Consider the following 15202-nt stretch of genomic DNA (forward strand, 5'->3'; position numbering starts at 1 on the left):
AATATAAATAATAAATTAGAATCCCCTCTTACTGTTTCTTTTAACTCCTATTATCTCTCCCTGTCAGCACTTAGAGATTTTTTTCCTATTAATACTTTAAATTTATTTTTTAATTTATATTAACTGAAATTCACAAATGCATAGTCTTGTATCCACTACCACAAACAAGATACAGAATCATTGGGCCATCCTCAAAATTTTCCTCATGTTATCTTTTTGTAGTCAGTCCCTCCTCTCCCCCTCAACTCCTGCAACCACTATAGTTTTGCCTTTTCCAGAATATTATTTAAATGTCATTTAAAAACAGTATGGTATTGGCATAAAAACAGACATATAGATCATTGGAACAGAATAGAGAGCCCAGAAATATATCCATGCATATATGGCCAATTAATTTTACAACAAAGAAGCCAAAAATATACAATGAGGAAAGGACAGTCTTTTCAATAAATGGTGCTGGAAAAATTGAACAGCCACATGCAAAAGAATGAAAATGGACCAAAAAGTAGATCAAAAGAGATTATCGGTAAAAACATAAATGTAGAACCTGAAACTATAAGCTCCTTGACATAGAACTTGGCAATAATTTTTTTTTAATCTGACACCAAAAGCAACAGAAGCAAAAGTAAATAGTGGGACTACATCAAAAGCTTCTGCACAAATTCCAGAACCAGATAAAGACATTACAGAAAAAAAAGAATTGCAGGCCAATATCCCTGATGAACATAGATGCTAGAATCCTCAACAAAATATTAGCAAATTAGATCCATCAATATAGTGAGAACATCATACACCATGACCAAGTATGATGCAAGGGGTGCAAGACTGGTGCGGTATTCACAAATCAATAAATGTGATACATCACATAAACAAATTGAAAGACAAAACTCACATGATCATGTCAACAGATGAGGAAAAAGCATTTGACAAAATCCAACACCCATTTTTTGACAGGAACTCTCAGCAAAGTGGGAATAGAGGGATCGTATCTCAACATAATGAAGGTCATATGTGACAAATCTACAGCCAACATCATTCTCAGTGGGCAAGAACTAAAATCATTTCCCCTAAGAACACGAACAAGACAGAGTAGGGGGAGAGGGAGCATTCTGGGGTCAATAGAGGAAAAAAGGAGACAAATGTAACACTTTCAACACTAAAGCTTTAAATAAAATTTTAAAAAGGTTAAGCACAAACAAAGAAACTATCAACAAAAAACGGCAACCTACCGAATGGGAGAAAATATTTACAAATCATCTATCCTATCTAGTAATAGACAAACAGGGTAATTGACTGTACCTTCGCTATGCCTCCCATTGGCTAATCAGCACGATATGCAAATTAACCACCAACAAAGATGGCGGTTAATTTGTATACATAGGCTCCAAGCGGCGGAGCGAAGACTGAAGGCGAGCCAGAACCTCGAAGATGGAGGACGGAAGGCGGCTCCGGCCAGAGTGAAGGCCTGGGTCCCGGGTGCCGGAGGAAAACCGGTGCCAGCAGCCAGGAGAAGGGAAGGTCTATTGCACGAATCTCTTCGTGCAACAGGCCTCTAGTATCTAATCTAATAATAGACAAACAGGGTAATTGACCGTACCTTCGCTACGCCTCCCATTGGCTGATCAGCGAGATATGCAAATTAACCGCCAACAAAGATGCGGTTAATTTGCATACGTAGGCGCAAAGCAGAGCAGCGAAGGCGCTGAAGGGAGCTCCGGCCAGAGCAGCGAAGGCCTGGGTGCCGGGTGCTGGAGGAAAACCAGTGCCAGCAGCTAGGGGAAGGGAAGGCCTATTGCACAAATCTTTTCGTGCAACAGGCCTCTAGTATATATATAAAAGCCTAAGTGAACAAACGACCAGAATGACCAGAACAACTGGTCGCTATGATACGCACTAACCACCAAGGGGCAGATACTCAGTGCAGGAGCTGCCCCCTGGTGGTCAGTGTGCTACCACAGCAGGAGCACTGCTCAGCTGACCAACCCACCCCAGTGGCCCACCAGCCAGGTGGCAGCCATTCACTCCCTCAGTGGTCCTGCAGGTCCAATCTCCAGAGAATGGGCCAGGCACAAATGAACCAGTGTTGTTGGCACAATCCTGACAGCACTACTGGCCTCCTGGAAGTCAGCCTCGGGCACCATGGCTGCTTCTCTTCCCTAGATGCTCCCCAAGGAAGAAACAATATAAAAGCAGCCGCCAGGTGGCTTCTGACAACCAGTGCGAATGTCAGCGGGACAGATCCAGATCCCAGGCCAGCAAGGGCATCCCACCACCCACCCAGAGAGTCCCCATTGCATCCTTCCCCCCCCAAGCCCTCGGGACCCCACCCGTGCACGAATTCATGCATCAGGTCTCTAGTCTGTATATATAAAAGCCAAGTGACCAGAATAACAGAACAACCGGACAACTGGAACAACCGATCGCTATGACAACACACTGCTGCAGCCAATCAGCCCGATCGGGCCCCACCCAACCTCCCACAGCCCCTCTCCCTGGCCGGCTGGGCTCCCAGTCAGCTCCCCCGCCATTGGCGCAGAGCCGGCAGACCTCCCACAGCCCCCCTGTGGCCAGCCCAACCCTGATCAGGGGCGGGGCTGATGGCCAACCTCCCCATATCTCCTCCCCCACGCCAGCCTGGCCCCGATCGGCCCCCATTGGACTGGGCCTGCCAGCCCCACCTGTGCACAAATTCATGCACCAGGCCTCTAGTATATTTAATAAAGACTTATTATGCAAAAAAACTCAGACAACTCAATAACAAAACAACAAAAATCTGATTAAAAAATGGGCAAAAGATTTGAATAGATATTTTTCCAAAAAACACATACACATGGCCAACTGGTACATGAAAAGATGCTCTACATTATTAATCATCAAAGAAATGCAAATCAAAATCACAATGGTATAAGCCATACCAAAAATATTATATAGCAATAAAAAAAATGAATTACTATTAAAGACTGACATAGATTTTCAACATAATTTTAAGCAAGAGGGAAATAATATGTAACACTATTTTTGCAAAAATTAAACAAAAAGCAATATTATGCATATTTCCAAGTTGCAAATATATTATAAAAATGCACAGAATAAGGATACTCATCATTTTAATAATGTGGTTACATTTGGAAAGTCACTGGATTTGGTAGGGAGCATGGTCAAAGATTTTAATATTCTTAGTATTTTTATTCAGTTCAAGAAGACTGTATTAATTTGGAACTATATATTAATTTAGAAATAAACATTTTTTAAACTCTTTATTGTTGAAAGTTTTACATATGCCTCCCCTTCCCCCCTAGAAATAAACATTTTAAAAAATCAAATTGCTTTCTGAATGTACCTAGTTCTGCTATATACACAGATTTCTAATAATCAAGACCAAGTATTTTATACGACAAACAGATAGTATACCCACATGGTTATGTGCATGTGAACTAATTAATCTATACCATAGCGAATATATAAATCTTTAGCAAAATTTATAGTTAATCAATTTAACTGTTGATTGACTTAGTCTTATTATGTTAATTTCATGACTAAGGCATTTAATTTCCATATAGATCAGAGTGTTCAAACAAAAAAAATTACCTGTTTTTACTTGGGCAATTTTTACTGTTTAAACTGTTTGGAATCTGGTGGATCAGAGACTTGCTTTGTTGGTTTCAGTTATAACGGACTTCATTACATCACAAAGTTTACTTGTGGCTATCCTTTAAAAAACTTCAGATCTATAATACCTCAAGTAGGTAAGTCATGAACAACTAAATGTTACATTTTAGCCAATTTGGAAATGTCTTTCTCTTCATTTTAATAAGTACTAGTTACTATTAACTATATATAATACTTTGCCTTGTAAATATGATCATTTGCAACGAAAGTATTAGTTTATAAAGAAGAATTAATAAATTCTTCTTGGCTAATGGTTAAGAGGATTTTTAACACAATATCAATCTAGAAACACATCTATCTCACTTTATATTTTTGCATTAAATAATTACTATTCAGGGAAATAAGGGAGGGGGTGGTATTTGATGAGAACACATCTCAACTTAAAATGTTTCTTGGATTGAGAAGTTTTATGGTGAATTTTTTGTAAAGACAGGTACCTTATTTTTCCTCCATCACAGAATAAATTTATTTATACTTTATTAATGAAATAAAAAAAACTTAGCCAGTCATTTCCCTTTTTCATAATAGCTAACATAAATGTGTAACTGATTACTTCCCCAGGAAAGATTTAACAGTGGGATGTACTTCTCCTTCCATCTTCTTTTTTGTCTAGAAACCTAAGAATGAGGATTGTCATCAGTCGTGTTTTTGTCTTATTGTGCCTTTTAGGTGGTAAGTCATTAAAAAAGCATAAATCAAAACAAGGGAAATTTTTCTAAGAAATTACAGAAGCATAAATATACGTGGTGTGTGATCTAATTAAGGTGCTTACAACAAGTCCTGAATAAGCTCTTATACAACATAATATGAGCTAACAAATAAAGTTATAAAATAGAATAGCGTACTTCAGAATTAACTATGTAAAGAAACTATTTATTTTACATATAATCTGAAGCTTTAAATTTAATTGTCAAATCAAAATGTATCATGTGTTAAAAATCAATAATACATTTTTCAGACAAAAAAAAAAGACTAAAAGGAAGTAAATGGGATCTGAGAATATGTGTATAAGTATTCAGGTAACTGGAAATTTACAATCAGCATGAAGGCCTAAAAGTGAAGGCATCTTCTTCAGTCATAATAAAGACTGTGGGAAACAAGGTTTGAAGAAGAAGATCATGGATATTGGGTGTGGAATCAGAGAGAGGAGGGACCATCTGAGAGGGAGACAAAGAAGGCAGTGACATCAAAAGGTTGGTAGCTCCAGTGACCTGGTGTGGTTACTAAGAACAAGGGTTTAGGATTCCAACAAACCCTTTTAAGCCTATCTCTGCCAGTTGAGCAAACAACTTAAAATCCGTTTTCTTTTATGTGAAATCTGGGCAACTACCACACCTGCTGGAAAGGTTTATTATGGGAAATAATTGGACTAATACCAGTAAATGGCTTATCAATTGGCATACGTTTAGTTCCTAAAAGATATTTGTTCATTGATACTTGATTATGAACTGAAAGTCTGTCATGCTTAATGAGAAAACCAATGTGAAATGTCCAGAGTGTCTTCAGTTGAGGTTGAAACTGGGAAGAATAGTCAGGAGAGGTTAATTAGCCTCATCAGCCAGACTATTTTCTATTAAAAGTGATCTCTTCTAACCCCAACATGACAGAGGGAGATATAAACTACATTGCACACAATGTCTAGTAAACTCTTCTTTGAGTTATCAATGAATAGGAGTGAATGGCAATGCTCTTCATATATTACTAGAGGCCCGATGCACGAAGATTCATGCAAGAATGGGCCTTCCGCCGAAACCAGTTTGGCTCAGTGGATAGAGCGTCAGCCTGTGGACTGAAAGGTCCCAGGTTCGATTCCGGTCAAGGGCATGTGCCTGGGTTGCGGGCGCATCCCCAGTGGGAGATGTGCAGGAGGCAGCTGGTCGATGTTTCTCTCTCATCAATGTTTCTGGCTCTCTATCTCTCTCCCTTCCTCTCTGTAAAAAATCAATAAAATATATTAAAAAAAAAAAAAATAGGCCTTCCTTCCTCTAGCTGCTGGCACTGCCTTCACGCTGGCTCAGAGCCGCCTTTCTGCCTTCATGCTGGCTCAGAGCCGCCTTTCTGCCTTTCCATGCTGCCCAGAGGCCTGGAGTGGCTGGGGCAGTGCGGAACATTATGCAAATTAAACCACCATCTTTGTTGGGTTGATTTGCATACTCACTCCTGATTGGCTGGTGGGCGTCATGAAGGTATGGTCAATTTGCATCTTTCTCTTTTATTAGTGTAGATAAGGGGACTATGAACACAAAGATGAATTGTAGCTGAATTTCAGAAGAATTTTTCATAATCAGAGCTGGTTTTAGTAGTGATGAGCTCTCTATCACTTGCCAAGGCTCCCTGAGGAGTTATCAAAATGGAGATTCCTAAATTTGGTAGAACCAGTGGTTCTCAAAAACTGGTCTTGATATCTGTATCTCAGTCACATGACTTCTGCTGTTTCTGCATGTCTAAAATACAGATTCCTGAACCCCAACCCCTGTAGATTCTCACTTGGGGGAGGGGGTTCCCTCTGGGAATCTGCGCTTATTTTAACTACTTAAGTAAATCGAATTCAAAATCAATTTTGAAACAGATCTTCCAGATGATATCTTCCAGAATTTAAGTATTGAAGATAAGCAATCTATAAACATGAATCAAGCAATAAATACTGACAGAGAATTTACTATGTATAATGTGCTGCTTTAGACATTGAAAAGAAGACCTAATAGTGGCCATATGGGCTGAAATGAATTTTTCTGGCTAAATAACTTTGAATTGACTTAATTAGGCACTGAGGAACTAAATACATTTTAACCAAGTAAGTTTTTTAGACCACCTGGCCTAATTTCTAATTAGTAACAGTTCAGAGTACTTGCAATTCATGAAATGTAGCATATGTGAAACCAATTTTTTAAAATATTGCTTACTTTTTAAAGTTGAAAATCACTGCTTTATTTTTGGATCTCTCTTTCTTCCCCTGCTTTTCCTCTCTCTGGTTTTCATCTCTATTTTCCCCTTATATTTTCTCTCCAGCCCTTGGAGACGTTGAAGGTGTGATTTGTAGGGTATGCAATCTTTCATTGCCCTTCCATGGATGTCTTTTAGACTTTGGAACCTGCAGAACAAAACCTGGTCAGTACTGTTTTAAAGAGTATCACATTAAAGGTAAGCCACCTAAAAAAGAGAAAACATTTCAAATGAGAAGATTCTCTGAGCATTTACCTGAAGTACATTACACCCACAAAACAAAACAATGATATGGGCTGGATCTGGTCACTATCTCCAGTTTTGAAACATGAGAAATCTAAGAAATAGAAAGATTAAAAATTTTGCATGGCCTTAGCCGGCTTGGCTCAGTGGATAGAGCATCGGCCTACGGACTGAAGGGTCCCAGGTTCAATTCCGGCTAAGGGCACATGCCTGGGTTGCAGGCTCCATCCCCAGTGTGGGGTGTGCAGGAGGCAGCCAATCAATGATTCTCTCTCATTATTGATGTTTCTATCTCTCTCCTCCCTTCCTCTCTGAAATCAATAAAGAAATATATTATAAAAAAAATTTTTGCATGATGTTACACAGCTAATGAATGTCAGAGCCAACAGTCAAATGCAAGTACTCTGACTTCTGAGCACACATTCCTAATGAATCTATGTACTTCCTCATTCACATCAATCACATGCTCACAAATAATTAATACACAAGTTGCTGGCCCTTCTAAGCACAGAGCTCTATGCAGCTCCACAGGTTGCATGCCCAGGAAACCAGCCTTGTCTGCATAAATTACAGAGCTAAGTGTAAAAATCCAAATAAAGGAAACATTAGAAGAAAATACTGGAGAACATATTTTAAGCTAGAAAGAGAGAAAGCCTCCTTAACATCCAAAAGGCAAAGGTAAACAAGATGGTAGATAAATTTTAATATATCAATATTTTAAAATGTTTAAATGAATGACAACCCCAAAATGTAAAGGATAAGGAATAAACTGGATAAAAATATTTGAGATATAAATAACAGAAAAAATATTACTATCTATTCAGAATAAAGATCTTCCCAAAAAACAATTTTTTAAAAGACCAACAATCAAGGGCAAAAATTTAAACTTGTTAAAGGAAATGTAAAGGAGAAAAATAGAAGTGACCTGACCTGAAAACATAAAAATCTGCACAACTCATCAGTGAATATCAAAGAAATGCAAGCTATAGAAATAATATATTTTAGCCCATCATATTGGTAAAATTTATAAAGGTTTATAATATCAAGGTGTAGTGAGAGTATGGGGAAATGGGAACTCTCATACATTGCAATAACAGTTTAGATTGATTTAGCATTTTAGACAATCTCGTTAAGATTTTAAATGAGCACTGCCTTGTGGAAAGCAATTCTGTCTCTTGGTATCTACTGCAGAGAAATAAAGTTACATGAAACACAAAAAAGACGTGTATTAAGGTTATCATTGCAACTTTAAATATATTTTTATTGATATCAGAGAGGAAGGGAGAGGGAGAGAGAGAGAAACATCAATGATGCTTCCTACATGCCCCACACTGGGGATCGAGCCCACAACCAGGGCATATGCCCTGGCCTGGAATTGAACCATCTCCTAATTCATAGATCAACGCTCAACCTCTGAGCCATGCCGGCTGAGCTCATCGCAACTTCATATTTAATAGTAAAGTAATGGAAATAACCTAAATGTTTGCCTATAGATGTTACTAAAACTATGATACATTCACACTATGAAGTGCTAGGCAACACTTAGAATGAACTAGATCCCTTTGTTAACATAGGAAAATCTCTAAAACATTGTTGAGTAGAAAAAAAAGTTACAAAACAGTACGTATAGTGTACCACTTATGCACAGAAATCTCCACAAAGCAAAACTCTAAATTTCCTTATGGAATTGGAAGAGGAGATCAAATTTAGTTGGGAAAAAGGAATAGAATTCAGGGGTCAGATCTGTTGGGGTTATAGGTTAAGAAGATTTCTTGAGCTTTGTTCACCTTGTCCAGTCTAGATCCCCTCTCTGCACCTCGAGTTCCCCGTGACTTGCACCTTTGCCAGTCAGGGCCCCTTCCTTTTGAAGGAGAAATGTGCCAAGGTGTTGTAATGTACTCCGCGAATCACAGAAAGACGCCTCAAGAAGTCAAATTAAAGAGTCACATTTATTGCAACCTGGGACTATGAGGGGCCATTCCCCAAATCTCATAGTCATAAGATGGTGGCAAAACCAGACTTATATAGGCAAAGATCACAAAGGTATTGATTACATCTCAAGGTTTGGAATGAGGAACCTGGTTTGCAAAAAAGCAGGTTACAGAAGCAGAATTAAGCATGTTAATTATAGTTTTGGGTCTCGGGGTCACTGAACTGACAGAAACACCTTATCTAGAGCCCTTGGGTCTTGAGACCACTGAGTTGCCAGGAGCTCATTATCTAGAGCCATCGAGGTAATTTAGAGTAATTGTGCTGTCCTGGTCTTGGGACCACTGAGTCAACTGGAATGCATTATCTGTGGCCACTAAAACAATTTAGGATAATTATGCTGTCCTGTTTCCCAGGTACAGAAGAATATGCTTTCTAAAACCAGTAAGATAACAATCAATGGGATAGTCATTCAATCGAATGGGATGATGTATACAATTCAGAAAATCAAAATAACTTTTCTATTGTTAAGCCAAACAGCAGGGTTAGAGTTAAACTACAGTTTCTACCTGAGATGGTTGCTACCATACTTCAAAGGCTCCCTGGAGTCCCCCTCCCTTCTTCAGTCATCTAGTCAGCTCGACATCAAAACCAGTTGTGTGGGTTTTTTAAATCTTTATTGTTGAAAGTATTACAAATATCTCCTTTTTCCCCCATTGACCTCTCTCACCCCCACCCCAGACCTTCACCACCCTATTGTCTGTGTCCATGCCTGCCTTCCCTCTGAGGTTTGACAGTCTGTTCAAGAAAACAAGTATTAAAGGACTTTGCACAAAAGAAAGAGCCTGGAAGTTTATACAGCACAACATTGACAACAGTTCTTGGTGGGTCAAGGACCTAGTGACTGCAATGTTGTGAAGAGCAGTTTCCTCACTTGGAGATTGAAAGGGCGAGGGCTACACCCTCCACCTTGCCCCAGGGTAAGGGCTACGTCCTCCATCTTACCTTGGCCACGTGCTTGGCAAGAAGGTTCTTCCCGGAAGTCTAAGACTCTGCTAGCCACACCCAGGAACAAGACATCGACTTGCGCCTGGCCAATCGGCAGAGCACAGTCCTTTCTCCTCCCCTTACTCCAACCCCCCCTTTAAAAACTGTCTCTAGGCGGGGTTCTGTCTCTTGGCCACTTGGCTAGCCGATGTGTCGGTGAGTCTGGAGGATGGAGAGCTCAAGCTAGCTTGAAATACAGATTCTTATGCTTTTGCATCGGATTGGATGGCTCCCTGAGGTGGTTTCTTGGGAATCTTGAAATCTGGGCATAACAGAGATGTTGCCATATTGATACCGAATTTTTGGACTGGAACCCGAATTCTTTGTCCGCCGGAATCGAAAAATGAATCCACGGACAGAAAGTGGAATAGCAAAGGTGGAGATTTATTGAAGAACAAGTACAGACTCCCACGTGGGGAGAGGGAAGAGTCCTACAGAATGGACTCCCACGTAGGGAGGGGGACAGGGTCCCACTGAGTCCCTTTTCTCTAGTTTATAAAGGCTGCAGATCTTTGTGCCTTGATATTCCCTCTGATTGGTCAGTATCCCCTTGATTTGGTCACTATAGCAACCCCTGAGCTCAAAGGTCAATCCTCACATGGGATGTGTGAGGCTCTCCTCCCTCATTGTTCTCCTATTCCCTCTGGGCTTTCTTCCTCCTTATTTTGTAAATATAGACCTTTCTTGGCTACTTCCAGTTCCCTTGTCTTATGGAAATATACCTGTTGCTGCTTCCTTGTCTTATGGAGATGTAGCTGCACCTGGCTTCCTTGTGTTATGGAAATGTACCTTCTCCCAGTCTGCAGCCCCCCGCTTTTCCATGGACCCCAATTCTAAAAAATCCCTAAGCCTGCCTATGTTCCCCCCAAAGTCCTGCTTCAATAACTCAAGGATGTGAAACAATTAGAACTGGGATTCACCCTTTTGACAGTTATATCAACAGGGTTTCTCATCTTTGATACTGTTGACACTGGCAGGATAATTGTTTGTTATGCAGGGCTATCTTGTGGATTGTAGGATGTTTATTTAGCACATCCTGGCCTCTGCCCACTACATGCCAGTAGTATCTTCCAAATCAAACAACAAAAGTATCTCCTGCACATCATTTACTGTCCTGGGGGTGGGGGAGCAAAAGGGCCCCCTCGTCAAGAGACGACTGTTTGCTCACGTTTCCAACCACCCTATGTTTTGCTGCCTTTGGGGAATTACTCTTCTGTGCTCTCCCACCCGAAGCTGGGATGCTGGGTACAGGACACGGCTGACACTGACTTTGCACTTCTGTGTATTTTCCTCAGTTTCTACAGTGAACATGCGTTACTTCTACAATGAGGGAAATTCAGTGAAGTCAAGGACACACCTCATTTTTGAGAAACACACATCTGAATGGTCCTTCTGAGGATTCAGCCCTTTGAATAATTCATGGCCTGGGTTAAACTGGGGGAGGGCATTAGGAAGCTTCCAAATCGCTAACCATTCAACAGTTTTACAGTCAATGGCAATCGCATGGCTTTTACCTAGAGTTTGAAAGTTTTTTTGTCTTACAATTTCAGGGCTTTTGTATTGCAATGTCCTCAATTAGAATACTTTTAGGTGGGAATTCTTAAAGGCAAGATGATTGTATAAAAAAAAACCTTAGACTTTTGCTTAGTGTTTGTTGCTGTTTATTTTATTTTTAATTTTATTTTTAATATATTTCTTTACTGGTTTCAGAGAGGAAGGAAGAGGGAGAAAGAGAAATAGAGACATCAATGATGAGAGAATCATTGATCGGCTGCCTCCCTCATGCCCCCCACTGGGGATCAAGCCCACAACCAGGGCATGTGCCCTTGACTGGAATCAAACCTGGGACCCTTCAGCCCGCAGGCCGATGCTCTATCCACTGAACCAAACCAGCTAGGGCTGTTTTATTTTTCAAAATATATTTTTATTGAGTTTAGAAAGAAAGGGAGAGAGAGAGAGATAGAAACATCAATGATGAGAGAGAATCAGCTGCCTCCTGCACACCCACTACTGGGGATCGAGCCCCAAACCTGTGCATGTGCCCTTGACCAGAATCGAACCTGTGACCCTTCCAAAGCTCTAGCCACTGAGCCAAACCGGCGAGGGCGCTGTTTATTTTTTAACCTGTTATCTGAGGCCAGGTAGGTTGCACCTCGCCAAAGACTGTCTCTGCCTCTCTGCCTCTTTGTTGCCCTCAGGTGGAATTAGCTGGTATTCTACTAAAGGCTGCACAGAGACCCAAGATGAGTGCTTCAAGAGAAGGTTAATCCAGGATGCCATCCAGACTTCTCACTGCTGCCATCGTCCTCTGTGCAATTTCTGACCCAGACGTCCTTATCCAAATTGCTTGACTGATCAGTCAGTCTCAAAGCCGGACCTGCTCAGCACAGGATGACAGCTCCCATCCATCCGCCCTCTGCAGAAACCTCAGACCTTTGCAGGTTGTAAAGAGTTATGATCTGAAACCGATTTTAGCTTTCAATGTGCCCAACTTCTCCCCCACCAACTCCAACTCATCTCAGAAACATCCTTTCAACACCATCTCTCTCCTCTCCTCTTTCTGTTCAACTCCCCTTCTGATGATTTCATGGCTACAAAGAAGTAAAAATGTGAGTGATTCCCTGAGTCAAATTATGTACATCATCTCTAGTTTACTAATTTTCCTAAATATTCCCATAGTCCATAATCTAGTGACAAGTGAACTGTAGCGCAAGACACCCAATGACCTGGAAGTGTTCATTTGATTTCCAAAGTGAACTGCTTTGCTCTTTTGGGGTAATTTACGGTATTAAAAAAACTGATTTAACAAATACCATAGAAAAATAAGCCATATATCAGCAAACCAGACCTGACAGAACTATGACCCAAAATGGCAAAGGGCTCAAACAGGTGCAAATGTCGACACTTATTTCTCTCATTTGCATCAGGATTTGCCCATATTGTGCATTTCTATACCCTAACCATGCCTAAGTATGTTGGCTTGTCTAATTTTGGCAGATTAAGCAATTCAGTTTGAGCAGGGCAATAGGTTCCCATCCACAAGGAATTTAAAAAAAAAAAAAAAAAAACTTAACTGCACTTCACATTTTTTTAAAAAATATATTTTATTGATTTTTTACAGAGAAGAAGGGAGAGAGATAGAGAGTTAGAAACATCGATGAGAGAGAAACATCGATCAGCTGCCTCCTGCACATCTCCTACTGGTGATGTGCCCGCAACCAAGGTACATGCCCTTGACCGGAATCGAACCTGGGACCTTTCAGCCTGCAGGCTGACGCTCTATCCACTGAGCCAAACCGGTTTCGGCACTTCACATTTTTTAACATGCCACATAATCAATTATTCTCATTCAATGCCCTACTTATGTGACTTCAGGATTATTGTATTTTAACATTTCAACTTGTTTTTCTCTGTATTTTTAGACGCTTGAGAAATTCAAGTCATAAATAATAAATCTCAACCTTCTTCTGTTGTCTTTTTCTCAGAACCTAGGATTCTCACACACAGTGGGCTCTCAACAAATATGTTTCTATAAATTTCAAAGAAAAGCAAGCATTAAAAAAAAAAGTCCAAGGAAACTAGACATTTTCCTCCACACTTATTTCAAGTATGTTTCGGTTTTTGATGTTGCTAATCCTCAGCTGAGGATATTTTTCCATTGACTTTTAGAGAGAGTGGAAGGAGAGAGAGAGAAAGAGCAAAACATTGACATGAGAGAGACACATAGATTGGTTGCTCCTGTACACACCCCAACCAGGGCCAGGAGCCTGCAACCGAGGTATGTGCCCTTGACCAGAATCAAACTTGGGACCCTTTGGTTCACAGGCCAGCACTCTAGCCGTTGAGCCAAACCAGCTAGAGCTCAACTATATTTCTTAGATAATTGTTCTGAACACACACACATACACACATACACACACACACAGTTTCCTCATCCTGAGATTTAAATCCACTTGCCATTATTCGGTCACTGTATGCATCGGCCACATTGGTAAACAGTGGTTATACCAAATCAGGGAACTTCATGGAGAGTGTATTTTCTTTTTCTTGTTTTTAAAAAGATATCTTATTTACCCAGTACTAAGGGGGGAAATATAACAAGATCAGATCATCTGTGACTAACTCCATAGAGCTTCCCAAATTTAATTTGTGACCCTGGGAATGTACCTAGAGAATTAGGAAGCAGGTGCTAATTTTTTATGTCCTTAGTTGCTGAGCTTGGCAAGTCCCTTTGGTCTCTCTTCACCTCATTCTCCTCACATATAAGATGAAAAGAATTGGATCTCATATGATCTCACAAATCCCTTCAAATCCTAATGTTTTTATGACTCGGCACTGACTAACACTTCTTTGCTGTTTTTTTTCTCAGATTTAAAAATAAGACTTGGTGCTGAGTACATCCCATAAAATAGGCCCTTGGATCTCTGTAGAGCACCTGGTTGTTATGATTAATGCTTACCTAGCTCTGTGTCATGTAGGAAAATAAAAGAAGTGCAAGCCATGCCAGCCCAGACCAGCACTGAGGCAGTTCATGTGCATGCCAATGTCACACACAAGTCACCAAGGGAAGAAAATATAACAGTGGTTCTCAACCTTGGCTGCACATTAGAATCACCTGGGAATCTTTTTAAAATCCTGACTTCTGGGCCTCGTTCCGGAGGATGAGGATTTTAAAAAGATTCCCAGGTGATTCTAATGTGCAGCCAAGGTTGAGAACCACTGAAATATAACTTTCGCATCCTTGATGTGGTAGGCTGAATGATGGTCCCCCAAAGATGTTCATGTTTGAATCCGTGTACACATGTTACTTCACAAGGGATTTTGCAGATGTGCTTAAATGAAGGATTTTGAGATGAGATTCTCCTGAATTACCCAGGGGCCCAATGTAAGCTCAAGTCTTTACGAGAGGGAAGCTGGAGGGTCAAAAGGAGATTAGAAGATGCTACACGATTGGCTTTGAAGGTGGGGGAAAGGGTGCATAAGCCAAGGAATAGAGGAAACCTCTAGAAGCCGGGAGACTCATGGAAACAGGGTCTCCCCTAGAGCTTCTAGAAAAAATGTCGTCCTGCAGACACATTTTAGACTTGTGACATCCAGCATGGTGACATGATAGGTTGGTGTGTGTGTGTATGTTGTGTGTGTGTGTGTTTAATTTAGATATAATTGACATATAACATTATATTAGTTTCACATGTCTGAAATGATTATTTGGTATTTGTATACATTATGAGATGATTACCACAAAAAGTCTAGTCAATTATATATTTTGACTTCCCATCACTATATATATAGTTACAAAAAAAACCCTTTCTTTTCTTTTTTTTTATTTCTTAAAATATTACAAAGAGTATTACACATGTCTCCTTTTTTT

At 40.2% G+C, this 15202-nt stretch overlaps 1 protein-coding gene across 1 annotated transcript; it reads left to right on the forward strand.

Moving 5' to 3' along the window:
- Positions 1-450: 450 nt before the first annotated feature.
- Positions 451-12154, forward strand: CUNH9orf57 (chromosome unknown C9orf57 homolog). Its single transcript, XM_070429953.1, has 4 exons — positions 451-526; positions 4339-4341; positions 6679-6810; positions 12030-12154. Exons 1-4 carry the CDS (start codon positions 451-453, stop codon positions 12152-12154), a joined length of 336 nt encoding a protein of 111 aa, XP_070286054.1.
- Positions 12155-15202: the final 3048 nt, after the last annotated feature.

The sequence above is a fragment of the Myotis yumanensis genome, unplaced genomic scaffold, assembly GCF_028538775.1.
Source record: "Myotis yumanensis isolate MYYU_CA2020_CCGP unplaced genomic scaffold, mMyoYum1.0.hap1 SCAF_12, whole genome shotgun sequence".
In the NCBI taxonomy this organism is placed as follows: domain Eukaryota; kingdom Metazoa; phylum Chordata; class Mammalia; order Chiroptera; family Vespertilionidae; genus Myotis; species Myotis yumanensis.